The sequence below is a fragment of the Epinephelus fuscoguttatus genome, linkage group LG2 (assembly GCF_011397635.1).
Source record: "Epinephelus fuscoguttatus linkage group LG2, E.fuscoguttatus.final_Chr_v1".
In the NCBI taxonomy this organism is placed as follows: domain Eukaryota; kingdom Metazoa; phylum Chordata; class Actinopteri; order Perciformes; family Serranidae; genus Epinephelus; species Epinephelus fuscoguttatus.
Genome location: NC_064753.1, coordinates 36,448,022 through 36,466,880, shown reverse-complemented (window position 1 = coordinate 36,466,880; position 18,859 = coordinate 36,448,022). Strand labels below are relative to the sequence as shown.

Genomic DNA, 18,859 nt, shown 5'->3' with positions numbered 1-18,859 from the left:
TCCTTCGCTTAGGGCAGTTACTCTCTCCCAACCCAGTGGGGTCATTCCACCATTTTCTGGCTGAGAAGCATGGCCTCAGACTTGGAGGTGCTGAATCTCATCCCTACTGCTTCACACTCATCTACAAGCCACCCCAGTTAATATATGGATACATTAAAAAATAAATAAATAAATAATAATAATAATAATACCGATGTGTAAAATGTGAAAGCCGAAGACATAAAAATGACTAAGATATTTACTTCAATTTATTATTCTTCAAGCAGCAACCTCTGGAAAATGAAGCTAACGCGCAGGTGCCAAAAACTGCAGTTCCTCTAATGGCCACTTGAGGCTGGCTTCAGAATCGAGTCAATCCCCATAGACCCAAATGTTAAAATGCCCAACTTTACAGCAGAAATAAACATGTTTACAGCCTAGTACAAAAATGTTTTTTGTCTCTAAAGCTAATCTTACCCTTACCCTGAGTGTGGACTCTGTTAAGTGTTGACACTGTTTTGTTTGTCTGTTTTCTAATGTGTGTTTCCAGATGTGTGTCTTGTTCTGTTCTTTGGTGGACATTGGGAAATGGAGATGGTGCTGTGGAAAATAATTTCCTCAAGGGGACAACAAAGTCTAAGTCTAAGTCTAATCACAATTGTAAGGGGAGTGACTTTATTTTTCTCACCCCTTTACATTTCATTAAGGGTTAAAGTTATGCACAATTAAAGAGGTGAGCGCTTTAAATGGCTGGATCTGCCCTTGCTCCTCCACAGCTCCACCCTCTCATCCAAATATGGTCACTTCTCCCTCCAAAAATCCAAAATGGCAACAGTCAAAAGGCCAAATGAGTCTTCAAAACAGGACTTGTTAGCTACATGCATTATTTTTAAACAGTCTATAATTATTCTGAAATGACAATTAAAATTGGATATGGATACTTTTGTTAATTCGATGTGTTTTTCTCTGAAGTTTTATCTGTTTGTGACCAGATAAAATTCACTGGAAAGATCTGACATGAAGATTTGAGAAATGAGACTTGCTTTTATTGCCTGTGTGATGCCGTGAAGAGAGGCACCAATATTATTATACATTGTTTCCCCATGAGGCAACAGTGACATTAACTGTGGAATAAACATGACATTTCAGTCCTTTGATGGTTCTGACACGTCTGCCTTTGGTTGCACATGAACAGCAACCACGGATGGATCAATACACCGCAAAGATAACAACACCTACACACAACACCGACCTTTAGAGTGACTGTATGTGGTGTTCAGGAGGGCTGTGATTTTGCTTTTATTTCCTTCCCATCTGAAGATCGTGTTCATAAAGACATGCTTCAGGAATAACCTTTCAGATGTTCATCAATAGAAGGATGTGACTGAAGCACCCATTGGAGATTCACACTGTCCATCCAGTAAAAGCTACTCCCACCTCTCTATTCCTAGGCTTTCTATCCATAATGACTTCTCTCATGGAGAAAAGGAACATGTCTGTACAGTATGTATTAACAGGTGTGTAAATAACACAGATGTACTGTTTTAATGCTTTAACATGTTGGTGTTGGTGTTGATCTATAAAAGATTTAAGCACTACACACTGTGACAAAATGAATAAACATAAACTGCTCCTAAATGCTTTTATTTTAGTTCTTGTTTTTACTTTTTTATTTATTTGTTTCTGGAGTCTGGAGGGGAACTTTAAACAATTAATAACCTTTACTGATTATAAAAATTATTGCATTTGATGTTATATTTTCTGCAGATGGTAAATGGACCTGCAAAAAGTGACAATACTGAATTCCCTTTGACATCATGCAGAACATATCAAAGCAAATCCCCTGCAGGAAAAATTCCTCTTGAGTTCATTCCGTAAGCCAGAGAATCTTACAGAAGCTCAAGAGGACTTGTGCAGGATTTATCTTACTGAATTCCTGCTGAATTCCTTTGAACCTTCCTACAGGTTTCCTTCATGTTCACGCCGTTACCTTTGCATTTTTCTGCAGGATTCCTGTCACACTCCTTGAAAGAGAGTCAAACATGTGTGCTAATGAGCTCTAATTAGTCTTGATCTGAGTTTCTTTCATTGCGTAAATTAAAAATGCAAATAACTAATCCCTATTTACATTCCAGACGTTTTACAGAATGAGCCTGACTGTGAAGATGACATGTTAAGTAGATGGCTGAGACGATGCAGGACAGAAATTTGGCAAGGCGCTCACACCACAACTAAACAAATGTCATCCACATTGAATTATACACCCACTCATGTCAGCCTGGGCATGATCCTCTCCCACTGTGAAACACCAAAATAGGACATTGCTGTGTGACATGGTGACTGTAAATCTAGCATGTGACTGCACAGAGTAATCATGTCCAGTGAACACAGCGGTGCAGAAACTATGTGGTGTATACACACACCACAGGGCTAAGACTCCAAACATACCCAGAGTACAGTGACGCTCATGAGGATCCACTCTCACTATGAGAACGTGATATAGTGCACATTAAACTGACTGCAATTTTTTACTGATTTAATTTTTCTGCAGTTGGAAAGAGAAATACATGGTGTAATATGTTATCGTTAAACACTGACAGTACGCCAAATCATTTCCTTGACGTTAACTGCATTAACACACAACCAGAAAAAGATATAAACACAACATTTTTTTTACACATGCATTTACATTCACTGTTCATTTTTCACACTGTGTACAACTGAGACGCAGCTTAATAAACATTCTGCAACCAGACAACAGCTGACATTTAAAATACATCTCTCAAGGTACGATTACAATTTCAAAGTTATGACAACATCTGACATTTTGAAATATAACACATAAATATTCTAAATAATCTCCACCTATATAAGAAGATAACATATATTAGAGCACACTGACTGGACAACATCACAGCAAAAGCATCTTCAGAAAAGTGCCACTTTTGTGATTCAGGTTATTTTACTTCAATAAAAGTACTTTGGTACAAAAGGGACGACCCGCCTTATTCTGCCATTTCTAAAGACTAATACTCCTATAATTTATACTTTGATTCTGATTGTTCTTTTTATAATGTCTCCCTCTGAATTAAAGGGATAGTGCACCCAAAAATGAAAATTCAGCCATTATCTATTCACCCATATGCCGATGGAGGCTCCGGTGAAGTTTTAGAGTCCTCACAATACTTGCGGAGAGGGAGGGGAGAGGGTGTAGCAACACAACTCCACCTACTCTCCGCAAGTGTTGTGAGGACTCTATGGGCTCTAGTTTCGTAGACCGGGTGAGGCCGGGGCACAGCGCACCTGCGCTTCGCCAACTGGGTGTGGCCAGGTGGATTTTGCAAGTTTGGCACACTGTGCGCCTGACGCAGCTACTCCTCTTTCCCACCTCCGTCCCTCCTACCTGCACAAGTCGGAAAAAGGGAGGAGAGAAGGCGTGGAGTGGGTTTTACACACATCACACCAATCAAATGAGCCCCTCTCCTCGCCTTTAAATGTGCCGCGCGAAGGCGTAATGAGAGTTTACTCAATTCGCCATGGCAGAAGAGAGCAGCAGCGTCAGACTGCCAAACTTCTCCCAGGAGGAAACTGATGTTTTGGTCCGGGAGGTCCAAGCTCGCAGTGTCCGAATATACGGAACTGCGAGCAGACCTCCACGGGCTGATGATGCAAAGGTAGCCTGGGAGGAGGTCACCACAACTGTAAATCAATGTTGCGTGCGCTCTCTCTTTCTCTCTCACAGTCTCACTCTGTTTCTTTTCTTTTGACTTTTCTAAGATGACAGATGCTGAATATATACTCCCTGTCTGATGTTGTGGCTGTTTGTGGTTGGCTGAGAGGGATGTGAACTCATTAGTTTGCAGCTGTGTTACGCGTGCCAAACGGTGCCAATCTGACATCAGATGTGATGGGACAGTCGATATAGAGATACATTTATGTGCTGATTGCAGATAGTTGCGTTGAATAGTGTTTTTTGGGTATTTATTGCATTGTTAATGTGCCTGATATTCTGGAAACCTGCCTGTGAGGTTTTGGTGACGTGTGCACCTTCGGCGAAGCATTTTGGCACAAAACTGTCACTGCGCCAAGCTGGATCTGTCGACACCTCCCCCTGCTGTGCCAGCACACCCATCTCAGCACACCTCGGTCTGCCAAACTACCAAACTGAGCGTGCCTCGGGTTGCACTGCTCGAAACTAGCTCCCGCTGTGCCAGGAAACTAGAGCCCTAAAACTTCACCTGAGCCTCCCTCTGCATATGGGTGAGTGGATAATGGCTGAATTTTCATTTTTGGGTGCACTATCCCTTTAAGCAGGATTTATACTTGTGCGTCAACTCTATGCAGAGCCTACTCCATAGCCTTTACATGTGGCCTATGCTGTCATGAGTATTTATACTTGTGCGGTTGTGTGTCTGTGTCACTCTGCAGTTACACTTCCAAAACACTCATCAGCGGCGGAGGTTTCTGTGAAGTGCTGAAAGTTAAGTTGATTCTAAAAACACCCAAAACACACATTAAACACACATTAAACATGGCTTAATAGCAACAATTTCAAACACATGTACACAAATCGACTTCACTATAACTCGCAGCATTCACAGACAAAGCACTTGTCTTTTGCTGGACACATTTTCCCCACAGGTACAATATGCTAATGTTTTTAGCACAAGCCTATGGCATTTTACATTGTATAAATTAGCCTAGCGGCTTTTCCTCTACTCATATGAGGCCAGGGATAACAGCAACATTTAACAAAGGTAACGTTATAAAATTCGGCTCCATTACAACTCACAAGGTTCACCAACTAAACACGTTTTCCAAACAAATACAACATGCTAACATTATTAGCACAAGCCTATGGAATTTTACACTGTATAAATTAGCCTAGTGACTAGCGGCAATTTCCTCTACTCATATAAATCCAGGATAAATCACACACAAGAATTAAAATGCTATTTTAATGGAGGCTTTATTGTCTTCACAATGTATTGTCCCTGTGAAATTAAAGTAAATAAAAGCTTCCTTTCTACTGAGGGAAATTGTTTCAGCTGCCAAAAATAGACAGGAGGTCTGCATCGCTGCGACCTGTAGTTACATTTTTGGGGAGGTGCACTACACTGTAGCCGCTACGTCAATGCAGATCCTACGCCATAGGCACAAGTATAAATCCCGCTTGGTGCTGAATAATGGCCAATAAAGTGGTTTCACAGAATATAATGATGTCACAGTAAGTTTGACCTTTGACCTTTTGTCTACAAAATGACATAAGTTCATCATTTTATCCTATTAGACATGTGAATTTCTGAGTTATGGCCAAACACATGTTTTGTGAGGTCACAGTGACCTTAACCTTTGACCTTCAACCACCAAATTCTAATCAGGTTATTCCTCACTCCAGGTGGACATTTGTGCCAAATTTGAGTAAACTCCCTCGAGGCCTTCTTGAGATATCATCTTCACATGAATGAGACAGATGAGGTCACAGTGACTTTGACCTTTGACCAATGACCACCAAAATCTAATCAGTATCATTACGTCCAAGGGGACACTTGTGCCAAACTGAGGAAATTCCCTGCAGGCTTTATTGAGATATCGCAATCACGAGAATGGGACGGACAGATGGACAGAGGGACGGACAGACAGACACTCGTAAACATAATGTCTCCGGCTGTGGCTATCACCCGCACGGAGGCATGAAAAGCAACAAATTCATTGAGATTTCTTGTGAAATAACGATCACACAATTTGATGGTTAAAAAAAGTAATCCATGACTAAAGATATTTTACAAACTGATAAATTAAATAACACTTAGTGTTTAATACACAAGTACATCACCAAAAGAGCAATGCATTGAATTAACATGTATCTGAATGATGTCATACCAAATGACCTCATTATGTGGGTCACTAAAGTCATAAGGACAGTTTGGAAAGCAAAGACACACACATACATGCTGTACAACTTTCTGTCTCACACACACACACACACACACACACACACACACACACACACACACACACACACACACACACACAAAATCTTGTAATTCTATCTTTGTGAGGACCCTCATTGTAATAATGCATTTCAAAGCCCCTTAATCTACCGTCACAACTAAATACCCCTTACCCTAACCTAACTGTAAAGTGGAACTTAAAACCAAGTCTTGACCGGCAAACAGGCCTTTGAAGAAGTGAGGACCGGTCAAAATGTCCTCACTTCCCTTACACACAATCCTCCTGGTTGACCTGTCGGCCATTGATCATGCTCAGACTTGACATGGAGTGATGTGAGCTGCGGACAGATGTCACACGTGTGTTAAACTGACTTGGGCTCTGCGAGGAGCGCTTGAGTATCATGCGGCAGCAGCAACACAGCTGCTGGTTGAACTGCTTCTGGAAGGTCCTGCTCAGCAGGTAAAGGGCGAAGGGGTTGAGGCAGGAGTTGGTGAAGGCCAGGATACGAGCTATGACGCTGCACACAAAGTGAACCAGGGAGGTGTCGACCTGATGGGGAACAGACAGGGTGGAGGACTGATAAAAAAACACAGAGGTGGGTGCATACAAGGGATGTAAACAAATACATAATCTGGAGATGAATACACTCTGAACAGATACACAAGCCCACTTTGTTTCCATCTGAACCACCACCCATCACATGCAGAAACATCTTTTTTGTGTATGTCCCAATAAGCTATTATAACACATGTATTTTGTTTGTTTGTTTGTTTGTGTTTGTCAAAAGCCTTTTTTTATCAGACTGATTAGCAATTGAATAATGGGGTGTCCTTTATCGTAGGCCCAATAAAACACCTCAGTATCAACCTTTCATCTGCATTTGCCTTCGTCCTACCACTGATGGTGTGACTCCGCGCCTTGTGCTGAGAGAATTTTAACTTTTGTGTGCAGCTAAAAAATCGCTAGAATATGCAGGCATGGCACAAGAGAGGACGCATGTATGGTGCAACATACCATTGGAAAACAATGGTTTTTGCAGGCGACATGTTTCTCAGTGTGGTTAGGCCTCAGTTAAGCATGTACATTTTTACATACAACTAAAACAAATGGTAGTAGAAAACAATTAAAGAGCTGTATGGATAATTTCTAACATCTTCCAGTATAATGTCAGCATTACCCACATCTAGTGTAAATCCAAATGAAGAGAAAAATACAAACATTTTGCGAAATAAACAAGTGAAGATACAAATAGTACTGTGTATTAAAGTATAAGACAGAAGCAAATAAACAGATATATTCTATTAGAAATGTAAAGAGGTGCTTCTGTGTACCTGGGAGTAGTGATAGGAACGGTATAAGAAGATGACGTGACACGGAAGCCAACACACTGCGAAGAGAACAACAAACACCAGCACTGTCTTGGCCAAGCGCTTTCTGGATTCAACCTGTTGGTTGTAGAAATGAAAAATTAACAAAACATCAAAGCAAAAAAACAATGCTGTATAATATATATTCTTTCATATTTATATTTAAGTGTTTTTCTAACGGTGGTGTAAAGAGTAATCAGATCTTTTATTTAAGTAAAGGTAGCAACACAACGTAATCTCATCCCTACTCGTCATAATTTGCTGCTTGGGTAGAAGCCCTTTGAGAGCAGCCTTCTGCATTGTATCTTGACATGGAAGGAGTCAGCGGTTAGGTTTAGGCAACAAAACTACTTAGTTATTGTCAGGAAAAGATCGCAGATGTGGCTAAAAACAGCTGACTTTGAGTGGCCCAAACAGTAAAAAGGGGTCTGAGGTAGGTCTTGTGAAAGTATTGTGGTTGACGTTAGTTATGTGAGCTGGAACAGTAGCGGTGTGTCACTAAAAACACCTGTCCCTGTGTAGCACGAACGTTGCAACCAATGTTCTGGTTTGCTGGTCTTGAACTCTGCCCTCCTGGATCAAAGTCTGTTTGCTCTAAGCATCTGATAATGACAGGGATGGGTTTACACTGAAGTTAGTGGGAAGCCTAGTGCGTCTCACAGCTGCTGAACAGTGCCCCCAGTGTCTTCACAGTGATGTCGGGCACGCTTCCCTAGCACCACATTTTGACTCTGGGAGTGAGACCAGGCTGGAAATTAATGTGCTGTAGTGAAGAAATTGATTATGTAAATGTTAATTATGTAATATCAAGTGAAGACAGCTGCAGGCTGTCTGGTGGTCACGATAAGAACCACCTCGAAGATGTGCTCTGTTCTCTATCACATGTTTACAGACTGGTTTTATCGGGTAAATGGAGACAGTGAATGTATTCACATATCTCATACAACATGTTATTAAAAAGTCAAAAGATATAAACAGAGACAAAGGTTTCTTTAGGTTTTGGTGGAGATGATAGCCATGTGTGTTTTCTGTGCTGAAGGCTTCTGTGATATCATATTTATGTGCTGTGATTAAACCATACATACAAGTCAGGACAACTTGTCCTTAAAGAGCTTCATTCATTTTTTTGGTATATGAAGTACACGTTTTTCTTCATAAATTTGATTTCTGATGCATTAACAGTATTTTTCATGTCATAGCTGGTGGAAGTGAAGCTGCTAGTGACTACTTTTTTTTTTTAAGATTTGTTTTTTTGGGCTTTTTAGACTTTAATGTACAGACAAGTGTGAAAGGGGGGAGAGAGAGAGAGAGGGGGGAGTGACATGCAGCAGGGGGCCACAGGCTGGAGTCGAACCCGGGCCGCTGCGGCAGCAGCCTTGTACATGGGGCGCCTGCTCTACCACTAAGCCACCGGCGCCCCGCTAGTGACTACTTTGTTTCCTATCAGTAAATTCACCAGCAATTATAGCTGTCTAATAAATCTAGTGAAGTACGTATCTCTAAATTGTTGTTTAGTAAATATATTTACTTACAAAAATAAAACATTTGATGATTAGGACTGTCGTTACCACTGAGGTGACTATGGCTATGTGACTGGTATTGTTTCAGAGAATTTGGGGGATTTAAGTTTGGGGAAGTTTGATGCTAAAAAAAAAGCTACAAACACGTGGTGGTCATAAAATGGGGCAGATTCATAGATTTTAATAATAACTAGATACTGGATGCCATGATGGCGCCTATACATTCCAATGTAGTTGCTCACCTGGCACATTCGCCCAAAAAGTTACTAGCTTCTGGGTATATTTCTGCATTATATGTTCCACTGAATATGTTCAGTAGAGTCTCTCCTGCTAGCCCCGCCCACAAGTTTCCGCTCTGCTCATAAACTTTACATAGTGATGATGTCATGGATTTTTATATCACTTTTCTAGGCCTGAGGAAAGTTTTATGAATATAAAACCACCATGACTCAAAAATTAGAAATAAAAAGATCCGTAATTGATTTTGTTTGCAGTTTGAGGTGTCCTGTTAATGGTTTTACAGATGTCTCTTTTATAATTGTGTTCTGTGAGGAAAATGATTTTTGGGCCACAGGGGGTTTTTTCACTGCAATACCGCAAGTGGCCACTGTGAAAAAATTGAACTTTGTGATGGTCCGACAAGCTGTTGAAGTAAGCATGGAGTCTACAGTGTGTGTTTGAAGGATATATCCAGGATGTCAAACTGACTCAGCAGCAACAACAGGTTAAAAAGACAAAGATAGTTAGAAGCTAAAGCCGAACTATAGACTACAGATCACAGTGTAAAAGTGAACCACCACATCACTGCTGATCGCCACACAAGACAATGAATATAAAGGGAAACTTTGCTGATATTGAACCAGCTGTGTGGCATCACAGTGTGTGCAGGTGAACAGTGTTTGGCTTCACTCCCGTGCTACTGCCAGCACATGGACCTTCACAACCAGACAGGCAGGGATCTCCGGGGGAAGTCAATTAATGCTCATCTGCACACACTGTAATGACACACAGCTGGTTGAATATCAGCAAAGTTTCCCTGGCTCCCTTCACTGGTTCCTGTACAGCAGGGTTTGTTTCACTGTTATCATTAAAAAGCAAAAGCAGCATGTGTATACATTCAGTAGGCTATATCTTCAGTAGCTAGCTAGCTAACCCTACACTTGTCAGGGTTTGATTATGGTTTTGGAACAGGGAAGAAACGTATATCTTTTTCCAACCTCTCCCGGTAACGAGTATCATTAATACACGACATGCCCCAGGCACAACATTTAGCTCCAAATCCTGGATGCTACGTTATGATTGGCCAGTCTATGTGCGGGGGCAGGACTTAGTGAAGGGTCAGTTGGCTGCAAGGCTGAGTGGTTTTCCGGGGGGCCTGAGCTGATTGTAGTATTTTAAGCAGGCTCACCATCACAAGGGGTCTTTAATCCTTAATTTTTTTTTTTGAAAATTTGCCTTCTCTATTTAAGCTTTATATAACTATAAAAACAACAAAAAACAAAAACAACAAAAATATTGGCCAAAATACAATACAGAGCAGAGGAGACTGATAGAGAGAGTGAGAGCTGTGAGTGCAAACTGTTCATACGTGCCTCGCCCTGCTGATATTGACAGAGAATTATTCATAAGTTCAAAAAATATTTGCTAGTGCCATATTCTTAAGTGAGTCTGATTTTTGAATGTATTCTTTGATTTTGAAACAACAGACTTGTGTTGTTATTTAGCCTCTCTGAAGCTATTGTATGGTTTAAAAATATTCAAAAGATTTTTTGGGGCTTTGATTTGATAGTATTTGAAATTTTGACTAGTTTTAGGCCATCTAATAAATAAACAAACAAAAGGGGCGTGGTCCTGCTTATGACAATTTGAATACTGGCCTGTCGTTTTGCATACACGTTCCCCTCCACAGGCAGGTTTGTGGTGCTCCTCATCAGACTGTGGGCGATGAAGGTGTAGTACACAGATATGACCAGCAGGGGAATGACGTAGAAAATGAGGAAGGAGGCCATGGAGTGGATCTTAGGGTGCAGTCTTCCAGCTGGGGGATAAGGAGCACAGGTGACGAAACTCTCATTTGTGGAGGTGACGTTGAAGGTGTGGAGGTCAGAGAAGATGGCCTCGGGGATAGCTAGGATCAGGGAGAAGAGCCAGATGAGCGCCGCCTTCAGGACAATGCTGGTAGTGGTGCTTGATGTTTGGATGTCCAGAGGCTTCACAATGGCCCTGTATCTGATAGATAGATAGATAGATAGATAGATAGATAGATAGATTAATGGATAAAGGACTTAAGAATGGGTTGGCGATTAGGTTTAGGCAACAAAACTACTTGGTTGGGATTAGGAACAAGATCGATCACTTGAGTTGACTCATGTGACAAAATAACTCAATGTTGTCTCTTAGTTTCACACAGGACAAAAACACTCTTCTCCATGGTCAAAGTCGTGTGCTTGTTGGACCCATCCACCTCCCCTCCCTTCTGCCCTAAGTGGACTTCCTTGCTCTTTATTCTGCGTCTGTTGCTCTCAAGTTCTAACAATGACATTCATGGGTTTACATTGGAGTTGGATGCTACAGATGCTCAGGCCCTGATTAGACGACAACGGTTTCTCTAAAAACGGAAAAGTCTGTCCTTTGTGTTTTAAAAAACTTCTGCGTTTATATGACAAGGTTATTGAAACAATCCCCATTCACACGGAGCCGCAAAATCTAATGGAAACGCTGCAGTATGCACACCAGGCCAATGGGTGGCAGTGTAGATTTGCAAAGCAACACCACGGCATGACGCCATGCGCCTGCGCTGAAGCGCCTTCCTCTATAACGCGGTGATTACAAACCAAAACAAAGAAGACACACTGGCGAAAGCATGCACAGACAACTTTGTCTGGATGGACGACGAGGTGGAGTTGCTACAGTAACAGATCTACACTTCACTTCAAATCAACAGGGTGAGCAGCACAAACAGAGCTCGGCATTGTTGTTGTGACGGTTGACTCTCTCGCGCATGCCTAGTGACTGGAACCGTAATGCACATGTGCGAAAAGTCTCCGTTTTCAGAGGAATTGCATATTGCAAGTTTACATGACAACGGAGGCGCTGCCGTTTCCAAAAATTGCACTCCGGAACCCATTTTCAAAACATTGCATTTTCAGGCACCCAAAACGCTGCTGTCGTGTAAACAATCAGCCAAAACGCAACTAAAGTTTACCGTTTTCAGTTGAAATCGTTGTCGTATAAATGGGACCAGCTGGGACAAGCTGCGTATTTTGACGCCCTAGGAGTGAAACCAGGCAGCCTCAGGACAAGTAAATGTAACTTTAAAGGAAAAGATCAACGATTTGGGAAATGCATGTATCCTTGCTGAGAGTTAAAAGAGATGACTGACACCATTCTTGTTTCTGTGTGTGGTATCAATCCATCCATCCATCCATTTTCATTTTCTTATCTGGGCCCAGGTTGCGGGGGCAGCAGGCCAGCAACGCTTTCCATGTCCTCGTGGGGACCCCAAGGCGTTCCCAGGCCAGATGAGATATGTAATCCCTCCAGTGTGGTCTGGGTCTGCTCCGGGGCCTCCTACCAGTGGGAAATGCCTGGAACACCTCTAATGGGAGGCGCCCAGGAGGCATTCTGATCAGGTGCCCGAACCACCACAACTGACCCCTTTCAATGCGAAGGAGCAGCAGCTCTACTCTATCTCATTCTTTCGGTCATTACCCAGAGCTCATGACCCTAGGGGAGGGTTGGGATGTAGATTGACCGGTAAATTAAAAAGTTTGCCTTCCGGCTCAGCTCCCTCATCACCATGACAGTCTGGCCTGCATCACTCCAGACACCACGCCAAACCACCAATTCATCTCATGCTCCATTCTACCCTCACTTGTTAACAAGGCCCCGAGATACTTGAACTCTCTCGCTTGCGGCAGTAATTCATTCCCAACCCAATCTTCTCATCCAAATCTCAGCAAAAATAAGCATATTTGTCAATATGTCAAACGTTTTTTTTTTTGTTGTTGTTTTTTTTTACCAGAGCTTCTGCTGGAAGAAAACTCAACTGTGATGACAGCAAGGTCACTTTTTGCACATTAGGTATAGCTATACACTTCTACGTCTGCAACAAGTTTCAAGTTGTACTGCAAATTTGGAGCACAATAAACATTTACTTACCTTATTGTACAGGTAAAACTGGTATTGCCTCTAAATTACAGCCCTACCAAAATAGTTTGGCAGCAGTTTTACTTGCTTGTAATATTTTTGTCAAAAGCCTTGAAAAATTATACAATAATGAAAAAGAGAACAGGCTCACATTTGTTCAAGTGCAAACACGTATCATACAAGGATGTGCATCATGACCATGATCCAAGTTCATATATTGACTCCAAGAACGACTCATTTAAACATTATTAAAAGTTACCCAAAAATCAAGGACAAAGTCAGTTGAAGCTCAGCCGTTTTCTGATTTTTCACATTATTATTTTACAAACATTTCTTACACTCACATTCATTTACAGCAGCAGAGGTCTCTCTGTATAGGAGGCAGGTTAACAGTTTTTCTGCTTCCTTGGGCAAAAAATAATAAAGTGACCAAGGAAGGGAAATAGGAGGAAGAACTGGAACATGTGCACACACACACACACACATTACACTTACATGCAATGTTTTCGCAGGACATATTGTCTGATGTGATCAGGTTTTTTTTCTTTCACAATGTTTACTGTCATATTTATATTAAAGCATCCTGAAACATGGAAATAACAAAGAGATGGCAGTTAAATTGTTTCTGTAGCCACCGATTACCTCCAGCCTGCACATGTCAGCAGCCTAAACCACACAGTCCTTTTGTGTCTATAATAAACCCCTAATCAATACACAGTAAATATTTGTTTCCCATTACAATTGTAAAGCATTTAGTTTGTACATATGTCCTGTATCTATCTCTATAGACACAGGAAAGAGGACATCTGCATAATTTGGGTGCAATGTAGGCCATTTTAAACTGATTATAGGGTCAATAAGATGATTATAACAGAAGAAAACCTGCCTACCTGTCCGCAGAGAGGGCTGTGAGAGTGAACACAGACACCCCGACCGAGGTGAGCTGGATGAAGGCGATGACTTTACAGCCCACTCTCCCGAACAGCCACTCCTCTGACAGGTAGCGGCTGGCATCCACCGGAGCGCAGGTCACCAGCAGTAAAACATCCCCCAGCGCCAGACTGGACATGAAGAGATTGGGCACATTGCGGATGGCTTTGGCGGAGCAAAATGTCATGATGAGCGTGATGTTGCCGATGAGCCCCAGCACGATGATCACACCGTAAACTGAAGCGATGACTACGCCGGTGAACCACATTGTCCGTGCCGTGGTTTGGAGAGCAGTGACGCTGCGCGATGCGTTTGGGTACATATGGTCCATCTCTCCCAGCGTTAAACCAGCTGCTCAGGAGATGTTTTAGAGAGATACGAACAGGTCCTTTAGGGGTTCACGAAGAGGGCAAAACTACTGTGATGCCAATTTTGTGTCCAACTCTAGAGTTGAGTCCTCCTCAGTGTTTGGATGTGGGGGTCCGATAGGGGCTGCCACCCAGTGCGCTCACAGAGCATGCACCAATAAAAACAATCAATACCTGAGTCTGTGGGATTGAATTCAAGAAAGAGGGTAAGAAAATGATGACTAGAAAAGCTTTCAATTTGAGAATTATCTCAAATGTGTAAAATTAACTCCTAGTAAAAAATGTTATTAGATATCTGTTTCTATTTTAGTTTTTTATTTATTTTATTTAATTATTCAATTTATTTTTTTATTTATTCTTAGTTTGATATTATTTTTTTTCAGTTTTATTTTATTTATTTATTTTTAGCTTTTTATTTTCTATTCTCCGGCTTTTTAATGACGTTTTAATTGTATCTAAATGTCCATCTATGATGTGTTTATTTTGCACTTTGTCTGGACGCTTTTAATATTTGAATTGCCTTGCTGATGAAATATGTTGTGTGAATAAACTTGCCTTGCCTAATCATAGGTCTGTCATCCTTTGCATATTTTGTAAATCAATCAATTAATCAGACTATTTATACAACACTTTTCATACAAACAGAATGCAACACAAAGTGCTTCACACCATAAAACATTTTTTTTTAATTTATTTTCATTTATTTTATTTATTTAATTTTTACTTTTTTATTATTATTATTTTATCTTTTCATTTTAAGCATTTTATTTTTAATTGACATTTTAATTGTATCTAAATGTCCGTTTATGATGTGTTTATTTTGCACTCTGTCTGGAATTTGATATTTTATTGAGAGCACTTTGAACTGCCTTGCTGATGAAATGTACTGTATAAATATACTTGCCTTGCCTAATCATAAGTCTGTCATCCTTTGCATCATCATACACAAGAGGAGAATAATTTTAAATCAGTCAATGAATAACTAAACAAATAAGATAAAATCAATAAATGCCAGCTAGAAAAACAGATTAATAAAATAAATAAATACACAATAATAATAAATAGAAAATAAAAAAAAGGACATAAAGTTCAATTAAAAGCCAGGCTGAAAGGGTAGGTCTTGAGTTTGCTTTTAAAAACATCAACTCTCTCTGCGACCCTCAGGTCTTCAGGGAGGCTGTTCCACAGATGTAGACCACAGTTATGAAATGATGCCTCGCTGTGGCTTTTTGCTCTGATGTAGGGGATGATTAAAAGGCCACTACTAGAAGACCTGAGGGTTCTAGAGAGTTCCTATGATAAAAGCAATTCAGATGAATAGGTAGAACTAAGACCATTAAGAGCTTTATAAACCAATAAAAAGATCTTAAAATCAAATCTGACACACACAGGAAGTCAGTGCAGAGACTCTTTCTGGTCCTCGTCAGCTACAGGTGCAGCTGAGTTTTGTAATAACTGATACTGAGCAATGTTTTTCTTATGAGGATCAGAAAGTAGAGCATTACAGTAATAAGTTATCCAGGTGATAACAGCATGCATCAGTGTCGTCTGTGTTGGCTTGGGAGAGAAACTGTCGCACTCTGGCGATGTTATTTAGATGATAAGATCCAGTTTTGGTTAAACTTTTAATATGTGGTTCAAAACTAAGATTCAAATCTAAGATAACTTTGAGGTTTTCCACTTGTTGACAGTGTTTTAGTGCCAATTCTTGCAGCTTAAAAGCTTCTTGTCTGACTTAAAAATCTGTCATCTCACTCTAAATCTTTTCTAATGCTGGATCAAAACGAGAAACATTGTTTGTACACCGAACCATTTGTCCAGTTTTAATTGCAGAAGGAGATTAGAACATGAATTTATTCTTAGATTAAAAATGTTTTTCCTCTCTTTGGCTGCAGGATCCACTTCATTACAGTTCAGTGTTTGGTTACAGCTTTGAGGGAGGATCATGAAAATAGGCGATATGCAGATGTTTAGATAGCACTGCAGTGAACCACGTTAAACCTTCAGACAAAACTGCATTTATTGATTTATCTATTAGTAATTTTGTGTTATAGATAGTTCTGTTTGACAGTAAGGAAGTGTGAAGATAAAAAGGGTAGAATGAGAGGGGAAAACGTGCAACAAAGGCCATATTCAATTAACATGGCCACTATCATAAAACCCCCCACTGGGACACCTCAAAGTGTATATGGATCAAAGACACGTTAATGGTAGCGCCATGATAAATCTTTTATAGTTTATTTTATATCCAACACCCAACTGTTCCTTCTGATAAGAGACGATGAAATTAAAACAGTGTTTGACAATCGATTACTGTGGGATGTAAACACAGAGATGGTTATCAAGTGCAGGAGCAGCTACATCTGTTTCTGAATCACAGTGCAGTTATTTTTAGCATCTTAAGCACTCTGCAAGTGAGTATTTTGACCTTGGATGCACATACTGAGTCTATCAAAAACACAATGAGTGAATCAAAGCATCATAGACATACAGTGGACACCATGTTTACTGTATCAGCCTGTTGCTGCAATATCTCAACGTAGCTGCCATATTGGAGGAAGGAGTTGCACTTTATGACATAGTTTCTCTAGATGGCATTGCTCTGGCCTCTAGCACTACCGTAAGAAACCTCGGAGTAATATTTGATCAAGATTTGTCTTTTAATTCTCATTTAAAACAAACCTCACGGACTGCATTTTTTCATCTGCGTAATATTGCGAAAATTAGGCCTATCCTGACCCGAAAAGATGCAGAAAAATTGGTCCATGCTTTTGTTACCTCTAGGCTGGATTATTGTAACTCTCTATTATCAGGTAGCTCTAGTAAGTCCTTAAAAACTCTCCAGCTAATTCAGAATGCAGCAGCACGTGCACTAACAGGAACTAAGAAACGAGATCATATTTCTCCTGTTTTAGCTTCTCTGCACTGGCTCCCTGTAAAATCCAGAATTGAATTTAAAATCCTACTGTTAACTTATAAAGCTCTAAATGGTCAAGCTCCGTCATATCTTAGAGAGCTCATAGTGCCTTATTATCCCACCAGAACACTGCGCTCTGAGAACGCAGGGTTACTCGTGGTCCCTACAGTCTCCAAAAGTAGATCAGGAGCCAGAGCCTTCAGCTATCAGGCTCCTCTCCTGTGGAATCATCTTCCTGTTGCGGTCCAGGAGGCAGACACTGTCTCCACATTTAAGACTAGACTTAAGACTTTCCTCTATGATAAAGCTTATAGTTAGGGTTGGCTCAGGCTTGCCCTGTACCAGCCCCTAGTTAGGCTGACTTAGGCCTCGTCTGCCGGAGGACCCCCCTATAATACACCGGGCACCTTCTCTCCTTCTCTCTCTCTCGTATTCTATTACTGCATCTTGCTAACTCGGCCATTCTGGATGTCAGTAACTCGGCTTCTTCTCCGGAGCCTTTGTGCTCCACTGTCTCTCAGATTAACTCATATCGCAGCGGTGCCTGGACAGCGTGACGTGTGTGGTTGTGCTGCTGCCGTGGTCCTGCCAGATGCCTCCTGCTGCTGCTGCCATCATTAGTCATTAGTCATACTTCTTCTGTTATTATACACATATGATTATTGTCACACATGTATACTGCCAGATATTAATACATACTTTCAACATATTGTACCGCAGTAGCCAGAACTATAATATTATTACTTTCAATAATGTTGTTGTAAGCTACTGTCATTACCTGCATCTCTCTCTCTCTCTCTCTCTCTGTCTCATTGTGTCATGCGGATTACTGTTAATTTGTTATGCTGATCTGTTCTGTACGACATCTATTGCACGTCTGTCCGTCCTGGAAGAGGGATCCCTCCTCAGTTGCTCTTCCTGAGGTTTCTACCTTTTTTTTTCCCCTGTTAAAGGGTTTTTTTTGGGGGGGAGTTTTTCCTTATCCGCTGCGAGGGTCATAAGGACAGAGGGATGTATGCTGTAAAGCCCTGTGAGGCAATTTGTGATTTGTGATATTGGGCTTTATAAATAAAATTGATTGATTGATTGACTTTACTGGACAAAAAACACTATAACAGTTTTATTTCTCAGTGGATTTCAGTGAGTGAGTTTTTATATTCAAGGCTTTATGAACTATGTGTATTAGAGGAAAAAACATTTTGCCTCCAGCTGATTTGAACCTCAATAGTTGGGCCTCCCTTCTAGACAATCAAGAGAGTGTGTGTTAGTAACAGTCTGCTGTTTTCATGAATTGAATTACGTACATAGTGGAAAATAATTTATTGTCATATGCAATTGCAAAACGAAAAGTTACGTAATGTTTCTAGCAGGGATGTGGCTCATTGTCATTGATAATACTCAGGGAGATATGGTGGACGGAATCTGCCAAAATAAATACATAAATAAATAAGAGAGTGAATAAATTAAGATATTTACTTTCCTGTTTAAATTTCCCTTTATTTTTTTTTCATTTTTGCATTACATTTTTAAATTTCTTTAATAGATCAATTTAATTTAATGTATTTTATCTAATTTATCAGTTTAATATTTAATTTTCTAATCTATTTTTCAAAAAATATTAAATCATAATTTTTTCTTTGTTCAGCTGCAGTACATACTAAAGTAAAAAAGTAT

At 40.5% G+C, this 18,859-nt stretch overlaps 1 protein-coding gene across 1 annotated transcript; it reads right to left on the bottom strand.

Annotated features, from left to right (window-relative positions):
* Positions 1–6,078: 6,078 nt before the first annotated feature.
* grpr (gastrin-releasing peptide receptor) lies at positions 6,079–14,231 on the bottom strand. The gene is made up of 4 exons (XM_049600429.1): positions 13,861–14,231; positions 10,699–11,050; positions 7,266–7,379; positions 6,079–6,483 (listed from the first exon to the last, which is right to left on the bottom strand). The coding sequence occupies exons 1-4, from the start codon at positions 14,229–14,231 to the stop codon at positions 6,202–6,204; spliced, it is 1,119 nt and encodes a 372-aa protein (XP_049456386.1). The 3' UTR covers positions 6,079–6,201.
* Between the last annotated feature and the right edge of the window lie 4,628 nt (positions 14,232–18,859).

Coding starts and splice junctions, on each gene's coding strand:
- grpr (XM_049600429.1), bottom strand. CDS start 14,231: ATGGACCATATGTACCCAAACGCATCGCGCAGCGTCACTGCTCTCCAA. Junction 11,051..13,860: donor ACAGCCCTCTCTGCGGACAG/GTAGGCAGGTTT, acceptor TCTATCTATCAG/ATACAGGGCCATTGTGAAGC. Junction 6,484..7,265: donor GTTCCTATCACTACTCCCAG/GTACACAGAAGC, acceptor GTTCCCCATCAG/GTCGACACCTCCCTGGTTCA.